The following is a 19828-nucleotide window of genomic DNA, read 5'->3' as shown; positions in this document are numbered from 1 at the left end:
CATGCAGTCCCCTTACGATAACGCAACGGCACAAGCATTTGGGATCCCAGCAGAATCTCGACCATGACATCAACGAGAGCCTGTACAACAGTATGCACTGCTGTAATCATAGCAAGTACCACCAGTCAGTATGCACTGCTGTAATCATAGCAGGCACCACCACAGTCGGTATGCACTGCTGTAATCATAGCAGGCACCACCAGTCGGTATGCACTGCTGTAGTGATAGTAGATACTGCTATCGAGTTGGTAGATACTAAAACAGTCAGTATATACCACCTCAGTCAGTAATACTGCTACAGCCAGTAAATACTACTATACACTCAGTAGATACTACTACGTTGAGTAGCTGCTAGAGTCAGTAGATACTGCTATAGAGTGGGTAGATACTACTATAGAGTTAGTAGTTACTATTCTAGCCAGTGGATACTACTATAGAGTCAGCAGATGCTACTATACAGTTAGTCGGTACTACTATACAGTTGGTAGATACTACTGTAGGGCCAGTAAATATTACTACGGTCAGTCATTACTGCTACAGTCAGTAAATACTACTAAACAGTCAGTAGCTACTTTTGGCTCAGTAGATACTACTATACAGTCAGTAGATACAACTGCAGTCAATAGATACTACTTACTCTATTGTAGGTAGGGTATGTATAGGTATATATACCCACGGAGGGTAAAGCTATTTTTTGACGGAGGGGGGGTGTCAACAATATTCGGAAACCTTTTATATCAACTATTTACCCCCCACTTTCTATAACTTTTTGGACTTGTGCAAGCCTATTATATTTTTTTTGGTGGAAAAATGGACAAACGGCTCACCAGGCTTTCACAATACCTTAGTATCTGTGTCTGTATATATAAGGTTTTTAAGAGAAGTTTTGAAATATATTTTTCGCCCGGGCAAAGCCGGGTACTTCCCGCTAGCATGTAATACAGTAACCCCGCACACTATGCTATCACGCCGCAGTACACACAACAGTATATTATACACTATACCACATGGCAACCACCGTTTGCCATTATGGCGATGTCGTCACCACGGCGCCTGTGCCATGCGATGTGCACTTTGAGGCCACGTGAATTATCGAAGGCTCGCTGGCAGGTCACGGGAACAGACCTAAGTGCCATGGGCTGACCGAGATGGCCGACAGATTCACCCACCGTGCTCAACAACGCGCTGAGCTTGTGAGAATCTTCCCTCTTGCCCTCTGTTGTTGCTGGAGGACGACTGCCTCCAACTCCCCAGCAGCGTCCTTCACGAACCTCCACAGAGGCTGATCTTAACAGTGCTGCGAACAGTCATCAGCAAGTCCAATCAGCTCCGAATCCTTCTGTAGCACATCAGTCCATCTATCCGGTCAAACAGAAGCTGCTTGGCAGAGGTCGCAACCGGGTACCCGATACCCGTACCCTACCCGATACCCGGCTACCCGTACCCGGCTGGGTACGGGTACCCGTTTGCGACCCTGGTGCGGCCGGGTACGGGTAGGCCGTGAGTCACAGGTGAGTAACCGTTTGTCACTCATTTAGGGTAAGGTACGGGTAGGGAACGGGTACCCGTACCCGGCCGGGTACGGGTACCCATTTGCGACCCTGGTGCGGCCGGGTACGGGTAAGGAATCAAAACTCGTTTGCGACCTCTGCTGTTTGGGCAACACACATTACGATAACACTCACTACACACGCGCGAGGGCGCGCACACAAACACATTCCCAGCAGGACGCTGGGACTCATTACATCTCGTGAAGAATCGCCCCACCGAACAAAATTGTTCCGAGGTTCGGTTCGCAGATACGAGCGATATTTGCAAATCGGACAGTTAAAACAAATCCATAATATCAATTAATTCGTAAGTGCGGACATTCATAGATCGGTATTTGAAATTTCATAAACGATACAAAGGCCAAAGTGATAGTATTAGTTATGCGATGAGCATCTTAACAGGTGCACCGCATGAAGGCTACCATCCCCCACCCAGTGACGGAAATAGATTTTTTTAAACGAGGTTTTGTATTATCTTTATTTGAAATTCTGCAATTCACAAAACAGGTCTTGAGTACACAAATGCTAAGTTACGTTTGCAGATATATATATGATCGTGTGATTTTTAGATTTTAAAATAATGCATCAATTCAAATACATATATACAAATCGGACCATTCAAATAACAGATGACAGATAGGAGTTAAAAATTTGACCATTCCATCAGTTGGTGTGGTCAACTGCGCAGTTTGTGGTCTAAAAGATAATGCATCCGCACATTCAACTCATTAGAGCTGGTGGTTTGGTCATAAGCAGCTATCAATTAAGGACAAACATCGGAGATATAGTAGATTAGACGTAAAACTATTTCAGGTATTTAATTATTACGCTTCTGATCCATGCATTTATTTTTAACTATTTAAACGCGTGGGTTTTTGTTTTTATACAAGTGACCATATAGCTTCATACCACTATGGTGTCCACGGTCAGGAAACATTGAAATTGCAACGTTGTGCGATTTTATTCCCTTTCAAGATGTTAGCGTCTCACTTGCATGCGTTCCAGAATGCTTATTCAAGTAAGTGCGCGTCGTAAAACCCTTTCCGCACCTTTGGCACATGTGCGGCCTCTCACCCGTGTGCGTTATAGAATGTTTCTTTAAAGTGGAGCGCTGCGAGAACCCCTTGCCGCACTCGTTGCACAGGTGCGGCTTCTCGCCCGTGTGCGTCCTGGAGTGCATCTCTAAATTGTAGCGCTGCGTGAACCTCTTGCCGCACTCCTCGCACATGTACGGCCTCTCGCCCGTGTGCGTCCTCGAGTGTTTCTCCAAGGTGGAGCGCTTCGAAAACCTCTCCCCGCACTCCTTGCAGATGTGCGGCTTCTCCCCACTGTGCAGTCGATAGTGGGCCTCTAAGTTGTAACGCTTCGAGAACTTCTTCCCGCACTCCTCGCACACGAACGGCTTCTCGCCCGTGTGCGTTCGAGAATGCTTATTTAAATCACCGTGAGCCGTAAACCCCTTCCCACACTCGGGGCACACGTGCGGCCTCTCGCCGGTGTGCGTCCTGCAGTGTATCTCCAAATTGGAGTGACGCGTGAATCGTTTCCCGCACTCACCGCACGCGTGCGGCTTCTCGCCCGTGTGCGTCCGAGAGTGAGTGTCCAGGTTGGAGCGCTGTGTGAACCCCTTGCCGCACTCCTCGCACACGTGCGGCCTCTCACCCGTGTGCGTCCTGCAGTGTATCTCTAAATTGGACCGCTTGGAGAACGTCTTCGCGCACTCAGTGCACTTGTGTGGCTTCTCGCCCGCCGCCTTCGGCACTCTATGCCCTCCCATTTTATCCGCTGGTACAGAAATCTTCTTAAGCCTTACCCTCAGGCACAGCTTCTTTACAGTACATTCCTTCCGATTCACGGACGCTGCAGAGCCTTTAGGCTTCCTGCCACACCGCATGCAGCCTGGCGGTGTCTGCTGGCCGGTGCTTTTCTCTCTATCCAGCCGTGCTCCGAATCGTCCTCCAAAGTCCTCGTCGCACTCTTCGCAAAGCAGTCCCTTTGCACGTCCTTCATCGCCCGCAGTTTTCCAAAATGGAAAGAGAAAAAAAACACGTAGGCTCAATGTATATTAAAAAAAAGTCATTTGTGGCATGGTTTCAGCATTGTTAAATCAACATCACCCACATACTTTGTCCCATACTCTAGGGCAGGGCTCTTCAACTTTATTTATCCGATCGGCTGCATAATATAACTTGGATATTACTGGCAGGCCACGTGAGATCACGTGTCACCTGATGTCTTCATGTCATAGCGTCACGTGTACAGGAGGTATTATGACATCACATAGGGGTGTGACATCATAACGCCTCGACATTATCAGTGCGGGATCGAACTTATACTGAATGCATTTGCATTCAGTATAAGTTAGCCATTCTGGTCTATAAAGCTCTGCATGGTCTTGGACCAATGTACCTGCAGGCCTGGCTGATCTGTCATACATCTGGGGTTTATACACTACACTCTTCAGAGCAGGACCTGCTACTACTCTCCCAGTCTCGGCTCTTGCGCTCAATGCTGGGGGGGGGGCAGGCCTTCTCAAGTGTTGGCCCAAGAATCTGGAATGCCTTGCTGGCGGTGATCCGGCACGCTACGAGCCTCAGTGCTTTTTAGGAGGGAGTGCAAGGCTCACTATTTTATCATGGCTTTTACTTGACCATTATTTTATTGTCTTTGCAAATATTTTTTAGTGTAAAATGTTTTGATACCCCCTTGAGTGGAGGTGATATTACATTTAAATTTGAAATAAATACGGTTGACCGTCTTGCAGAAGAAGGAGAAGTTGAGATCAAAGGGAACTCACTTTCACCGATGTCTTCCTCCTCCTCTGATAGCTCGACCTCGACAACGTTCCTGTCACGAGCGTCGTCCACAAGTCCACGGGAGGCGCCCATCTGCTCTGGCTTCTCGCCGCCTCGCTCTCGCTCGGGTTTAACAATCCTCAAATCCTGAGCTGCAGTTTAGAGAGAGAAAAGAAGCACAATCGTTCACGATGTGGTTGTCTCGCAGCTATAAGAACAGGGCACACGAGGAGTTCAGCCTCCAAACTTCTACACAATGTAGTCTAGGGTGTTCACTTCAGTGGGGCTTTGCCTGGTAGGATGGGGATGGTTTAGTGTTGTATTTGTATGAAGTTTGGGTGATTTGTTTACCTTTCTTGAACTTTGCACCTTTGCCGTGGTTTTGCACTGTTTGTTGTTGTAATATTCTTACCCCGTGCCCCCCACTGGATATCTGTAAACAAAAGAGCTTTATAGCTCATCAGATTCCTCCAGTATAAATAAATATTCAGATGCTGAACTAATCAGCAGTTATTTATTTACAGCAGTGGATTTGAACTGCCACATTGATATGGACCAATGCTCTCTTGGTGGCAGAGTTGAATAATATTGATCGCTTGGTTGTCTTTTATTACTAACCTGGATCTTTATTGGGGGCTTACCTGATATGTTATAAAATAATAATACAGATCCAGGATAGCAATACAAAAAAACAACCAAAACAAGCCATCCACTCTATGAAGTGTTCGGCAATTAACTGAGGGGGCTAAACACGGAATAAACTCCTGAGGACCAGAACCTTAAGTCTTTGTTGAACTGGGCTGCCTCTAGACTGCCAACCATTGGTTCCCAGTAATTGAGTGCCACGGTGGCGAGGAGACGTTAACTTCCTTGCCTGGTATACAGGAGGTGGTGGGTTCGATGCCGACCCTGACGTCTGCTGCTGTATATTTGAAGTTTTCGCGTCTCTCTCTCTCTCACTCCCCTTGGTCGCGTGGATTTTTCTCCGGGGTTCTCCGGTTTTTCCCCTCCACATGTAGATTCAACATTCACGCATTCCCGATTATTTGGCTGCTACTATAACTGAACCTTATGGCGGTACCCCGGGGTACCATAGTACCCCGGCTCTCGCATAATGTCCGTGATGCAGTCATTTTTAGTCTGTTGATGGTAGGCGATGCGGCAATGGACTCATCTCGACAAGCTGAACACGATGCACTATTCACTGTTGAACTTTTCGATAACATATTTTTTATGCTGTATGTCATTTCAATATCGCGGAGTGGCACTGATTTCGGATTGGTACTCCAGTCGCAGAGTTAAGTACAACCCCTGGCAAAAAAATAATGTCCCAGAAATAAAATATTTAATTGCCTCGGCCATTTTGTATTATTTGGTACCCCGGGGTACCGCCATAAGTTTCAAATGTCCACATGATGACGACGATGATGAAAAACCTCACTTCGTTGAGCTATCATTCGTGATGGCCAATGTCGCTTATGAAAAAAAAGCGACATAGCAGCTCAGTGGGGACTTGCACTTGGTACAATAAGAAATATAAATACGTTTTAATTAGTTCGTGGAAAGCAGGTGTCAGAGAGTTATGGAGGAGACGCTGTCACCGACTCCCGATCGGTCTCACCAGCATCCTCACGTTTCACCACCACCGCCACGTCCGGACAGGCCGCGTGGCTCGCGTTGTCCTCATTCTCTTGTTTGATGGACGTCATTTCAATCCGAGAAGCCATCGTGCTGGGGAGAAAAACAAAAAAACAAGGACTATGCAGACACCCAAGTGGATGCCTAACGCATAACGCCAAGGTCAAAGATCCTAAATAGCTTGTTGGGGGCCGTCCATAAATGACGTCACGCACCTGGGGGGGGGGGGGTCAGACATTTGTGACGATGTGTGACGAGGGGGGGCGGGGTTTGAGAAATGTGACGTCACATCAAAATGCGCAACTTTAAATAAATATAGACAACACGTTCTACTTTATTAAATATACTTTTTAATAAATGTTTTCTCCTACAACATCAGAGTGCAGCGGCACATTAAATACGCACTGCAATGACAATAGTTTAAAGCGATTTGAAGCATGTTTTATATATTTTGGGGGGGGGGGGGGGGGGCAGAGCTTTGTGACGTCATATTTGAGGGGGGGGGTCTGACTTTTTGTGACGCCGTGTGACTAGAGAGAGGAGGGGGAGCCAAAAATCGTCCAAAATCGCGTGACGTCATTTATGGACGGCCCCTTGGGGAAAATCGTTGTTTGCGAGCTCCTATTAAAGCCAGCGTGGATAGTACCGAACCTGGCCAACTTTTATCGACTGGACGTCTGTGGTGGGAAAAAGAGCTTTTTCGCTCATCAGATTCCTCCACTATAAATACAGGATTCTGATTCCGATCTCAGAACAAGCTATTTAGCAGAGAATTAAGAGGCAATGTGAATGTGGATTCACCTCTTGTGTAACAGCAGTGAGCACGGTGCAAGAGAGTGAATGGCGGTGTGAGTGTGAATTCGCCTCTCGTGGCAACAGAACAGGGTGCAAGAGAGACAGAGAGAGAGAGTGAATGGTGGTGTGAGTGTGAATTCACCTCTCGTCTTGAGTGAATTTCACCACCAACCTGCGGGTCGCTCCCAACGCAGCAGCAGCAGCGGCGGCGACCACGCAGCAAAGCGACGAGATGCGGAACAAGACGGAGGAGATGCGGGACAAGACGCGGAAGTGACGGCGGCTGCCAATCTTTTGAATCCCATCGAGAGAGACAAGATGCAGCCACAACACCCAGCAAGTTGTGTGTTCCAAGTCTAGGTTTTAGCGAATCTAAGGGACCGTCCATAAATGACGTCACGCGATTTTGGACGATTTTTGACCCCCCCCCCTTCGTCACAAAAAGTCAGACCCCCCCTCAAATATGACGTCACAAAGCTCTGCCCCCCCCCCAAATATGCAATTAGGGGCCGTCCATAAATGACGTCACGCACCTGGGGGGGGGGGGGGGGCAGATCTTTGTGACGTAATATTTGAGGTGGGGGGGGTCTGACTTTTTGTGACGCCGCGTGACGATGGGGGGGGGGGGGTCATAAATCGTCCAAAATCGCGTGACGTCATTTATTTTAAACTGTGAAACTAAAGTATTTTTTTTAGTTTTATGAAGCCCCCCCCCCCCCACCTTAGCTATGAAGCTCTTTTTCAGGAGCCACCTATCACAAATTATAGCTCAACGAAGTGGCCAAAGTATCATTGTGTGGGCATTTATATCAGCCGACAAATACTCGAAACGTGCGATGCCGATTTGAAATTTGGAGGGGAAAAACCGGAGGCCTAAAACAAAATCCACGTGATCACGGAAATAACATGCCAACTCAAAACATACAACAGGGGTCAGGGTCGGGATCGAACCCACGACCTCCTGTATACCAGACGAGGTAGTTAACATTTCCTAGCCACCGTGATGATGATGAAACGCAGACTGAAAATAGCAGAGGTGGGACAAAGTCATTGTTATGCAAGTCCAAGTCGAGTCGCAAGTCATCAAATTCATGACTCGAGTCTGACTCGAGTCCAAGTCACATGACTCGAGTCCACATCTCATAGGTGGGACAAAGTCATTGTTATGCAAGTCCAAGTCGAGTCGCAAGTCATCAAATTCATGACTCGAGTCTGACTCGAGTCCAAGTCACATGACTCGAGTCCACACCTCTGGAAAATAGACAGCAGTAGGCAGTGTCAGGGTCTGGATCGAACCCACGACCTCCCTTATACCAGACGAGGTAGTTAACATCTCCTATCCACCGCGGCACCCACTTAAGGATCACGAGCGGGTAAGGGAGGGACGGGAAGGAGTGGAGGGGCGATGGGAGGGAAAAGAATGAAGGGGATTGGTAGCTGGGAATGGGAAGACAGCGATTACGGAAGAGGGAGGGAATGGGAGAGGGGGCCGTTGAGATAAAATGAGGGAACGTCGGCAGGAGTAATACGGAGAAAGCTGTGGATGAAGGAGGGAGCTGCGTGTGATGGAGAAAAGGTTGGGACCCTTACCTGTCTCCGGGTGTTGGGGAGAGAGCTGTGGAGAGAGAGAGCTGTGGAGAGAGAGAGAGAGAGAGCTGTGGAGAGAGAGAGAGAGCTGTGGATGAAGGAGAGAGCTGGGTGTGATGGAAAAAGGGCTGAGACCCTTACCTGCTCTGGCTGTTGGTTAAGAGAATGCTCACTACACCTTCATACAAATACCTCAATAACGGTGCCTATGCCTTGCATCTGTTCCGCAATCTTCCGTGTTCCTCTCTCTGGTCTCATAACGTAATTCCAAACATCCATTGTTTGGAATTACGTTGATATATTTTGTTTTTCGTCTGTGTCCACGCTTCTCAACCACATTGCCATAGCACTCATGGAAACAGAACATTGTAAATGAAATGTATGCAATTAACATTGGCCAACCAAAATAGATGCTTTTGCCATTGAAAATTGGTGGCAAAGGCCTAACAGAAACCAGTTTAAATACCTCGAGTTCGTCTTGAGAAGGGACGGTGGAGTGGAAACACGTGCAAGGAATCTGATTAAAAGTGGCTGGCGTGAGTCGAGAGAAGGGACTGGAATTCTGTGACAAGCGAATGCCTTGGGTATCGAAAAGCAAGAATCCACAAGTGTAGCTGACCAGTCACGATGTATGGGATCTGATTTGTTTTTCCTTGGAATGTAGGATGTCTGATACGTCGGGTGATGTCATCTTCTTTGGTTTCCATCCCTCATGCCTGGACCGATTTGCAATGGTGCTGTGATGTGGCCTCTTGTTTGCGTGCGCGATCTATAGGACGGCGTGTCTTATCATGAGGTAAGGCATGTAGGGGATTGGTGTTTGAGCTGTTACATTGGTTAAAGTATATTCTGGGTGGTACGAGGTGTTGCTCTGGATGGTCCATTGGCTGGACACTAAAACCATTATATGCATACATATTTTTTTAATGGACAGAAATGGATATTTTTTTAAATGTTTTATTTAATACATCGATTTTTCAGAATCCAGTTGTGGTCTTGGGGTTAAGCCACGTGTCGAGGAGATCTTCTCTCAAGCTTTTCCTATGCACAGCTCTCGGGCATCTTAACTAATTGAAGTGAGATATCTCACTGGGTCTCCGCCAGATTACATGCTGTCGTGTTTTCTGACTGGTTGTTTTCGTTGGGTATGTCCAAGAATTCACTTCAACTCCGGAATATCCCCGCAGGCGAACTCGGCAAAGGTTTGAGAGAGGATACGCTCAACACCTGGGCTAAACTGGAAGACCAGACTTGGATTTGTTTCCCATTCATTTGCCACATCTTATAAATACATGGGTAAAATATAAAATAACTAAAAGCTAAAACCATTCACAATTTAATCCAAATGGAAAAAAATATCTTACAGATTTCTGCTCAGCAGTGTGTTCAAGAATGCCTAATTCAACTACGACTCTTCCACAAGTGTATTGATAGCGATGCAGGCTTAAAAAAATGTACACTGGAACCCAACATCCCAGCAAAGATCATCCTACATAGAACTTCCCGTTCATTTAGTTATCTTCTCCCACCTCTCCAAACGTCTCTCCCTCAATACCATTTCAAATAACTCCGGAAGTATTTAATGTGGAATCACACACGATAAGCTCAACCCTCTAATCCAATCGATACAAATTCCATTACAGAGACTGACCTGCATTGTCAAAGACCAATATCTCTATCAGGCCATGGATTCTTCGTGTTTTTTTCCCCCCTCACGAATGCTTTAGACACCATCAACTAGCCTCTCCTATGTACCCTGAGTAAACTGTAACCAGTTGTTGCTCCGCTAGTCCATATGAACATAGCCTAGCTCACCAATTTTCAGGATGATATCCATGACGGTGTGCAATATCTCTGCTTTATTGACCTAATCAAGAACCATGATACCATCAGCCATCGGCCAGAGCTCCCACATTCTTGAACATATTTTTGACCAGTTTGTTTGAGCTCTCCATGGCCGTACCAGAGGAATGTTGCATCTGGTACGGATTCAATGGCAGACTGATCGATGCCTGGGTGCGGTCAAGGGATGGCTCTGATTGGTCAACCATGTTATGTAATACTTATGACCTGGTAATTGGTGCTCGCTCTTGATAAGTTGGAGACTCCTGCTGAACCTGCAGCATTACAGCTTATTCTCCATTATATATGCCACGAGATTTCAATCATCATAGACTACCACAAGAACAAAACACATTCATACGTGAATGAAATTGTAATCCCAATTTCATTCAAACATTTCGAGAAGGTGCATTGCTGCTTATCGAATACATTTAGTTGAGAGTACACGGTGAGACAATAGCAACTGGATGTCCCTGGTTTGGCGTTATATATAAAGTAACGTTCACCATAACTTTGAATCGAGACAAAACCGTGATTCGGGGCTCTCACTCCGGAATGTGCGTCAGAGAATGTTTCCTTAACGAGGAGATTCGTGAAAACCCCCTCCCGCACTCCTGGCATGCGTGCGGCTTCTCGCCGGCGTGCGTTGCGGAGTGCAAGACTAACTGGGAGCGTTGTGCGAAGCCCTTGCCACACTCGCTGCACACATGCGGCCACTCGGCAGTGTGCGTGATACAATGCACCTTTAAGTGCTCTCGCCGTGTAAATCCCTTCCCGCACTCGTCACACACGTACGGCTTCTCGCCGGTGTGCGTCCTCGTGTGCTTCTCCAAGTTGGACCGATGCGCAAACCCCTGGCCGCACTCCTTGCACACGTGCGGCTTCTCGCCAGTGTGCGTCGCAGAGTGCAGGTTTAACTGAGAACGTTGCGCGAAGGCCTTCCCGCACTCATGGCACACGTACGGCTTCTCGCCGGTGTGCGTCCTCGTGTGTTTTTCCAGGTTGGAACGGTGCGCGAACCCCTTCCCGCACTCCTTGCACACGTGTGGCTTTTCGCCGGTGTGCGTCGCAGAGTGCAGGTTTAATTGAGAACGTTGCGCGAAAGCCTTCCCGCACTCGCTGCACGCGTACGGCTTCTCGCCGGTGTGCGTCCTCGTGTGCTTCTCCAAGTTGGAACGATGCGCAAATCCCTTCCCGCACTCCTTGCATATATGCTTCCTCCCATCGGTAGTCACTGTTGTGCAAAGTGCGGCGCCTTCGAGTGTCTTCCCGCACCGCGTGCAGGCTTGAGGGGTCTTGCTGCTGGCGCGTTTTGCTTTGAAGCGTCTGCCTTCCCCACACTCCTCGCACAGGGGTTCCCACTTGTTCGCTTCATCTGCTGCACAGTTTAAAAACGCAAATGCAAAGTCACATTAATTGACACGAGAAGAACAGACAGATATAGCAGAAATAGTAAAATACTGGATCAAGTACTGGCCGGTAACGTCAACCAAAATACTGATAGTATATATTTACGTATGTTTAACTTCTTCCGCACCCATACGTGGCCAACCGTGCTAATCGGAGGTGCGGGGTAAGGACAAGAAACTAAACACGAAAAAGCAGTTCTAAAGAAATGAGTTTTCAATCTAGATGATGATTTAAAAGTGCATTGCTCCAGTGACTTCCTAATATCGGAAGGAAGAGCGTTCCAGACGGCCACAGAAGCACATCTGAATGCACGCGATGCAGTGGCCGTCTTTGTCTTGTTGACTATGGAGCGTGCGTTGACTAATCCAAAGCTGAGGAGCCCTGGTCCATGGTTTTGGCTCGATACCCAACATCAGCAGCAGTGCAGCAGTGAGGGCGTTCTTCCGCGATCGTGTGGATGCTAGGGCGGAAGAAGAATTGACCCAGATCTGGAGCACAACCACGTGCGAGGAATTGCAACAAGTGATGCACATGGTCAGGGTAGGGGTCAGCATTTCCACAGCAGATCGTAGCACAATGGGGTGCGAAATTCGAGTAGTTTGAACTGATGAGTCGTCGACCAGCACCCCCCTTCTTCAGCACATTGCTGGGCCGAGTCTGCTGGTGAGTCCCACAGCAGTATCAGTGAAGTTTGGGGGAGATAGAATTGGGTTTGTCGATCCAAGCCAAGAGAAGTATCTGTTATAACCCCCCCGCCCCCCATTCTCCAGAGAAGAGGAATTGCTTGACCAGACCGCTCGGCTTGCTCATCCGGAGTACCGGGAGAACCGGGCTCAGCCGCAAACAGCCAGGCAACAGCAGCAGAAGTCGCAGCATCGCCATCGCAAGATGTTGTTGCTATTGTTGTTGTTGCAGTTGCTATTGTTGCTCCTGTTGTAGTTGCTGCTGTTGCTATTGTTGTTGTTGCTGCTATTGTTGTTGTTGCTGCTGTTGTAGTTGCTGCTGTTGCTATTGTTGTTGTTGCTGCTATTGTTGTTGTTGCTGCTGTTGTTGTTGCTGCTGTTGTGTACACCTTTGATCAATGCCTGGTAAGGCTCACTGAGGTTGGTGGTACTTCCCTGGTTGGTGTATTAAGGCACGGGGAGTTTAGGACACACACTGGTGTATTCAGATACCCACCACCACCGGTGTTGTGTGGAGCTGTGTCTGGGGCATAACTGGGCATGGCGATAAGCCCGGCCCACTGAATAAAGACACCCCATGATCCCGTTATCTGACATGATGTGGTACGTCATACCGATTTGGAAAAACAATGGGATGTCAAACAGGTCAATGCCCGATTCACAAATGCGAAGTAAGCATCATCCCAGTGTTCTGCTACCCCCTTGATGCAATTATCTGGCTCGTTAACCACCTCAATGTAAATAGCCGTTGCTCTACGTTAGTATCAGCCGTACGAAGGGTGAATTCCATGAGGTCGTTTATTCACCTCTTTCCATAGATTCCAGTCGAAGAACATCTGGAATATGACTGCAAGGAAACCATGACATAATCTCTGCGATGCGATCAAAGGCAACTCACCTTCCTCCCCAATGTCCTCCTCCGACAACTCCACCTCAATGAAGTTCTGGTCTGGAGTGTAAAAATATCCACGGGAATCCCCCATCGTCTCTGGTGGCCCACCGGCTCCTTCATCTTTAATGATCTTCAGATCGAGAGCTGTAATCAAGGAAAAAAAACGCGCATCGTGGTCTGTGATGGAACAGGAGATCGAATGCATAAAACACAAGGCACTCAAAACTGGTCAGCCAGAGATGTTTCTTCTTAAAACTCTTATTATCATTTAAGTTTTATAACACGCTGCACGGAGTTCGCTCCTCGCTGTCCAAGGGAGAGAACAACTCTAGAGGCGTGAGGAGGAACCACGGTAAAGTGGGCAGCCACCCACGTGGCTGACAAACGCTCCCCCACTATCAATTGATCCTTCATAGTCATATTTTTTTAACCGTACTGATACTCCGATTAGCACGGTTGAATACGTAAGGTGCGAAAAAAATTAAACATATATACGTAAAGACAACATTAACCGTCTGTATGTAAAACTTATTTCGCACCGTACGTAATCAACGGTGTTAATCTTAAAGGCTTCGGGGGCTACGTGGGTGTCTTTGGCACAATCTTCTCATTGCTTCGCTCCTCCTACCGATGAGACAGGACTCTTACCGTTCTCCTCCACTTCAGTTTTCACCACAATCCTCCATTTCTTATCGCCCAGCCTCCAGTCATCTTCTTGCTTCACGACTGTCCCTGCACATGCATGGTGCAATTGACACTCCACACAGTTAAAATGCAATGCAAGTTTCTCAAGATGCTAAACAGAAGAATGGGCACAATTGTAAGATTTGAATCACACCACGTGTTCGGCCACGTAAAGTTGCACAGTTGCAAAATGATTTTTGTTTAAAAGATTAAACATACAATACTTACAAGTCGGAAACCTGTTTCAATTCAAATCTGCTCCATTACAATCAGCGTATCTCCATTCTGCCATCTCTGTCCTCATTTAAACTGACTCTGTTTTTAAAATCACGAAAGTTTAAAAAGTGTGAATGTAATTTTACAACGTAATTGCTATTTATTTTTGTAATCTATAATTGTGGAATGCTTCGATGCTTTCTACCAGTTAAGTCGCCCTTTTAAAAAAGAGCTTCTTAGCTCTACGGGCTTTACTCGGTGGAAAATCAACTTGATAAGTCATTGGACAGGAGGTTAAGTCACCTACGATCATTGCAGGTGTCACGCGATAAACGGGGTACTTACCTGCACTAGCAAACATCCACCAGTAGGGTGTGATGTGTGGGCCACCAAGGTTCCCCAGACCCCAAGAGGAGGGCTGGGGGAAGATTCCAGGTCTCTCTGGAACTCTCTGGAAGGGAGGCGTGGCCAGGGGCATGGGGACCCTGGCAGGTGTATAAAAGCCGGATCCCTGACCCGGGTTTGGCAGTGTTCCTCAAGCCGAAGACTGAAGACCGGGCTTAGAGTAGGACCTGGAGACCCCCAGACCCGCTGTCCTTCTAAGGGCCGGGACTGAGGTGGGACAGTGGTCGGATCTTGGGTACCCCCAGACCCGACTTCCTTGTAAGGGCTGGGACTGAGTGGGCCAGTGGCCGGGACCCGAGGACCTTGGCTGGGTCGGGTCAGGATAGCCTCCCCTAGGGCCCCTAGCCGGAGGGCTGAGTGCAGAGTAGTCCCCAGTGTGAGTGTGAGGAGGTATGATAGCCCAGAGGCCATACCTCCCCAGGTAGCGGGTGTAAGGGGCCGTTACCCCTTTGTGTTAGAGACCCTGTACACTAGTGTTGTTAAATAAAAGTGTCGCCTCAACTACCGGCTCCCCCTCGTCCTTGGACTCACTACACAGTGGCAGAGCCAAACGGTGAGCAGGTGGATTGGGGTGGGTTCGCGAGGGGACTAACACCATGGCTTGGAGATACCGAGCTAATCGCCACTGCTCAATTCCTGCAACTAAACCGGCCTTTCAGGTAAAATGTTGAGTTGAATTTAGACTTAAAACTTTCGTGACTGCAGGAATTCATATTTTTGGTTCTTTTGGTAAAGTCACGTAAATAGAAGAACCAAGAATCCTGAGTTGAATGTCCCGAGACCAAATCAACAATGTGCGTTGTCTTTTGCGATCAACTAAAACGTCGCTGCTTGCACGCGGGGCTTGGGGATCAGAGTTCTGGTGACAATGCGGAATGTTTCAGACGAAGCAAGCTGGGGATTTAAGCATGCTTTGCTGCGGTGTCAATCAGTGCTGCAATTAAGTTATCTGAGTAACGTGATGGCAGCTGATGATTTCATGCCGACTCACCGACGTCTTCATGCTTCACCGTTGTGCCGGGACACATCGCCGGGCTTGGCTCCTCTTCACTCTCTTGTTTGATGAAGGGCAATTCAAAGTTCGAAGCCATCTGGAGGAGCAAAAGGAAATGCAGCATGGCTGTGCCGCTTCATCCACGATTTACTGCCGTTCACGGCTGGAATCCAGGATATGTATAATTCTGTTGTCATGTCGTCCAAGCGCAGCGAGGACGAATGCGCAGAAGAAACAAAACTTTGAAACTTTGATTAGCGCATCGTGTAGAGCTCGTCAAGAGGAATAGATTGTCGTATCGTTCGCCATCAACAGACATAAAATGACGTCACAACACAGTTTATGTGAGAACCGGGGGACTTATGGGACCCCGGGGTCCCACCATAAGATTCAAATACTCTAAACGCGTGTTTATACATCTGGAGGGGAAAACCGGAAGACCCGGAGAAAAATCCAAGCGACCACGAGGAGAGAGACGCAGACTCCAAATATACAGCGGCAGGCGTAAGGGTTGGGCTCGAACCCACAACTTCCTCCATACCAGGCGAGGTAGTGAACATCTCCTAGCTACCGTGATGATGATGAGAAAGAGAGACGCAGACTCCAAATATACAGGAGCAGGGAGTGTCAGGGTTGGGATCGAACCCACGACCTCCTCCATATCAGGCGAGGTCGTCAAAATCTCATAGCCACCGTGATGATAAGAGAGACACAGGCTCAAAATATACAGCAGCAGGGAGTGTCAGGGTTGAGATTGAACCCACGACCTCCTCCATACCAGGCGAGGTCGTCAAAATCTCATAGCCACCGTGATGATAAGAGAGACACAGGCTCCAAATATATTGCAGCAGGGAGTGTCAGGGTTGGGACTGAACCCACGACCTCCTGCACACCAGGCGAGGTAGTTAACATCTCCTAGCCACCGTGATGATGCTGAGAAAGAGAGACACAGGCTCCAAATACACAGCAGCAGGGAGTGTCAGGGTTGGGATTGAACCCATGACCTCCTGCATACCAGGCGAGGTAGTTAACATCTCCTAGCCACCGTGATGATGCTGAGAAAGAGAGACACAGGCTCCAAATACACAGCAGCAGGGAGTGTCAGGGTTGAGATTGAACCCACGACCTCCTGCATACCAGGCGAGGTCGTCAACATCTCCTAGCCACCGCGGCGCCCGAACGAGGAGTCCGAGACGAGATCGAGGGGGCTGCGTGACCGCTCCTAAATGTAGCTGCCGCACCAGCAGCTGCTGCTCACGAAGGCAGCTGGCAAGCGCCGCCCTGACATTCGATTTCTCCCGCTCTCTCTCTATCTCTTTACCGCGTCTCTCTTGCGTCCTCGTTTTTCTCTCTTCCCTTCCTCTCCGTGTCTCCTCCTTGCGTCTCGGCGTCTCTGTCTCGCTGCCGTATCCCCCCCTCTGTGTCAACAGCGTCCGTGCGCGGTCCGTCTGTGGCCACCTCCCCCCTCGCGTCCCCCTCCTCTGCCGTTGACCACCCAGCAAGCGACAAGATGGAGCGACAAGACGGTACTCACCACCACCACCCCCCTCGTTACTCACCCCCCCTTCCATTACCCCCCTCCCATTCTCACCCAGCAAGCGACAAGATGCAGCAACAAGACGCCTCAATTTACGTGTCCCGAGGCGACGTCACGGTTATTCCCATCCACTGAAGTTCTCTCTGCTCCCCCACACCTCGTTTTATTCAAATCGCGCCTCAAGACGTAACTTTTTTAAAAGGATTTAAAAACATGCATGTTGGATAATTTATTTTGAAGTACCCCGTGAGCCAAGAAGCTCATAAATTGGGTTACATCAACAAAAAACAATGCCGCTTCTCCAACAAACGCAACAAGTCACAAGTGAAATAAATCAATAATAAACCATAACAGATAAGATAAATAGTTCACAATGCCCACATCACGACTCCATCAAATGTAAACATTTAAAACTCTCCGGCAGACCATAACAACCTCTAAATGTCCACCTGATAAGCCACTTCGTTGAGCTATAATTTGTGATAGCCAGGTCACTTCTGAAAAACAGCTCAGTGGGCCTTTACCTGATAAAATAAAAAAGAGTTAATGAAATATTTTAATAGGTTATTAATTAAAATATAAAAAAATTTGTCAAAAACAAGTTTTTCAATGCAAACACTTGTATTTGCACTCAAAAGTAGAAAATGCATTATTTTCACCTCAGAAATGAATCAAATATGATGTGCTCAATAAAAGTGGGTGGCTTGCATAAATGTAAAAAGAATATCGAAAGGAAACCACCCACTATTCAGCACGTCAAATTTGATTAATTCTGGCGTCAAAAGAGTGTATTTTCTCCTTTTGAGTGCAAATAAAGTGTGCATTGAAAAACGTATTTTTTACCAATTTTTTTATATCGTGAAAACTATTTTAAGCACATTCCTGCAGAGGGAGCTGGTAGGAACGTTGGGTTGCTCGGTCAATGGCCAGGGTCAACGGCGGCATGGTGTATTCCGCAAATATGGCCGACTGTGAGGGCGGGTACAAGCCGGCGTGAGTAGGTTAAACGTTGAGTTTTATAAGGGCACCACGGCGTGACCAGCCCCTCCCCACCCAGCCGAACCCCCCCTCACCCCCCACCCAGCCCCACCCTCCCCACCCAGCCGCTCCCCACCCTCCCCTCCCCACCCAGCCCCTCCCCACCCTCCCCACCCAGCCCCTCCCCACCCTCCCCTCTCCACCCAGCCCCACTCCTCCCATTTTTGGATGCACTACGGACGACACAATAATCCCCTGTGGGCTGGTGGAACCAGGTGGTTCCTACCAGTACTATTTAACTGCTATTTTATTTTACCAGGTAAGGCCCACTGGGGCTATTTATATGTTTTTCTGAAGCGACCTGGCCACAAATGAGATGCCAATGAAGTGGCTTATCACGTGTAAATGTAAATCAGCCATATATTCTAAGCGCACGTTTCTAAATGTGGAGGGAAGAAAACTAACCAGAGGACTCAGAGATAAATCCACGCGATCACGGGGAGAACACGCGTGAAAGTTGCCGTCTTTCCACTCCTGTGACGTAAGAAACCCACGAGGAGCGTATGGCGTCAGCGGTTCCCCGGACATCCTCGAAGCAGCGGCGGCTTTTGGCTGGCCATCGCACAAAGACGGTCATCGCATCACTCGCGTTCAGATGCGCTTCTGCGCCCGTTTGAAATGCGCTTATGTTCCGATATTAGGAAGCCAATGGAGTAATGCACTTTTACGTCATTTCGATTTAAAACTAATTTGGCTAGAACTGCTTTTTGTGTTTAGTTTGTTGTCCTTCCCCCGCACCTCCGATGAGCACGGTTGGCTACGTACTGTGTGAAAGAAGTTCAATATACATACAAGGCAATGTTCCTGGGGTGATCTATTAAGACAATCAGAATCGTTATCTGGCCGTTATCCCTCAGTTATGGCCGTTTCCCCTGCAGGTTCCGTTTATTTCCGACTTCCCATACACGGCACGCATTGGTGAGATCTAAGGATGAAATGCACCACTTGACCAATTTCAATTAATATTTATTCTTATGTAGAGCTATATATGTCAGACGCAAGGCATTAAACTCAATTGTGAACTGAAGGCAAGTGCTGCACATAAAGCCTGGGTAAGATTTACGTATGTTCTTAGTTCTTGTTAAAGACTGGCAGCATGCAAAGTTTTGTACTAGCAGTTACATTGGGGAAACGAAGCGACATGCCTCGGACCGTGTTCGTGAGCATAAGGCAGATTTAAAACACGGTAGGACCAATACTTCTGCCGTGGCTGATCATTATTTTAATGCGGCTGGCTCACACGAAATTGATTTCTCTAAGACGATGGTACTTTGCAAGCCCACTGGCTATCAACAAAGATTTGTTCATGAAGCCATCTATATATACAGACACAGACAATTTCAACTGAGAGGATGGTTATAAACTCAGCAATCATTGGAAAGATATCATCAACCACTTTGGGTCATGACTTGATTTGTGTTTTCTTGTCAAGGGAGCACAGGTCATGTCATGACTTGATTTGTGTCGTTTTCTTGTTATCTTACCCCAGGGCACATATGCCCCGCCCACTTCGTTCTGACACCGAGACGTTTTGTGGCACTGCATATTCCGTGTTTCACATTGGTGCTCCCTGACCCCAGGGCATATATGCCCCGCCCACTTCGTTGCGCTTGTGCCACGCCCATTTTTGAAAACTTTATAAATGGTTGCCTTTGGTAACCTTCTCCCTCTTTCCTCCTGTAGACGATCGCTTGTGTTGTGATTGAAACGTTGTGGTTTTATTTTTAATTTTATTTTTATTACCGAAAGAACCAAGAATAAG

The 19828-nt window shown here is 47.8% G+C and overlaps 1 protein-coding gene across 1 annotated transcript; it reads right to left on the bottom strand.

The window, feature by feature from the left end:
* Nucleotides 1-1999: 1999 nt before the first annotated feature.
* LOC144735561 (uncharacterized) lies at nucleotides 2000-16987 on the bottom strand. Its single transcript, XM_078618002.1, has 6 exons — nucleotides 16813-16987; nucleotides 15489-15588; nucleotides 13841-13924; nucleotides 13199-13336; nucleotides 10764-11585; nucleotides 2000-3299 (listed from the first exon to the last, which is right to left on the bottom strand). The coding sequence occupies exons 2-6, from the start codon at nucleotides 15586-15588 to the stop codon at nucleotides 2521-2523; spliced, it is 1923 nt and encodes a 640-aa protein (XP_078474128.1). The 5' UTR covers nucleotides 16813-16987; the 3' UTR covers nucleotides 2000-2520.
* Between the last annotated feature and the right edge of the window lie 2841 nt (nucleotides 16988-19828).

This window comes from Lampetra planeri, chromosome 55 (genome assembly GCF_965212315.1).
Source record: "Lampetra planeri chromosome 55, kcLamPlan1.2.h2, whole genome shotgun sequence".
In the NCBI taxonomy this organism is placed as follows: Eukaryota; Metazoa; Chordata; class Hyperoartia; order Petromyzontiformes; family Petromyzontidae; genus Lampetra; species Lampetra planeri.
Note: the sequence above shows the minus strand (reverse complement) of the source record. Positions and strands in the feature narration are given on the sequence as shown.

What these genes read in the sequence shown, in the direction of transcription:
- LOC144735561 (XM_078618002.1), bottom strand. Translation starts at nt 15,588, where the DNA reads ATGGCTTCGAACTTTGAATTGCCCTTCATCAAACAAGAGAGTGAAGAG. An exon ending in GGTGAAGCATGAAGACGTCG is followed by an intron (nt 13,925 to 15,488) that starts GTGAGTCGGCAT and finishes ATGCATGTGCAG; the next exon opens with GGACAGTCGTGAAGCAAGAA. An exon ending in AACTGAAGTGGAGGAGAACG is followed by an intron (nt 13,337 to 13,840) that starts GTAAGAGTCCTG and finishes CCTTGATTACAG; the next exon opens with CTCTCGATCTGAAGATCATT.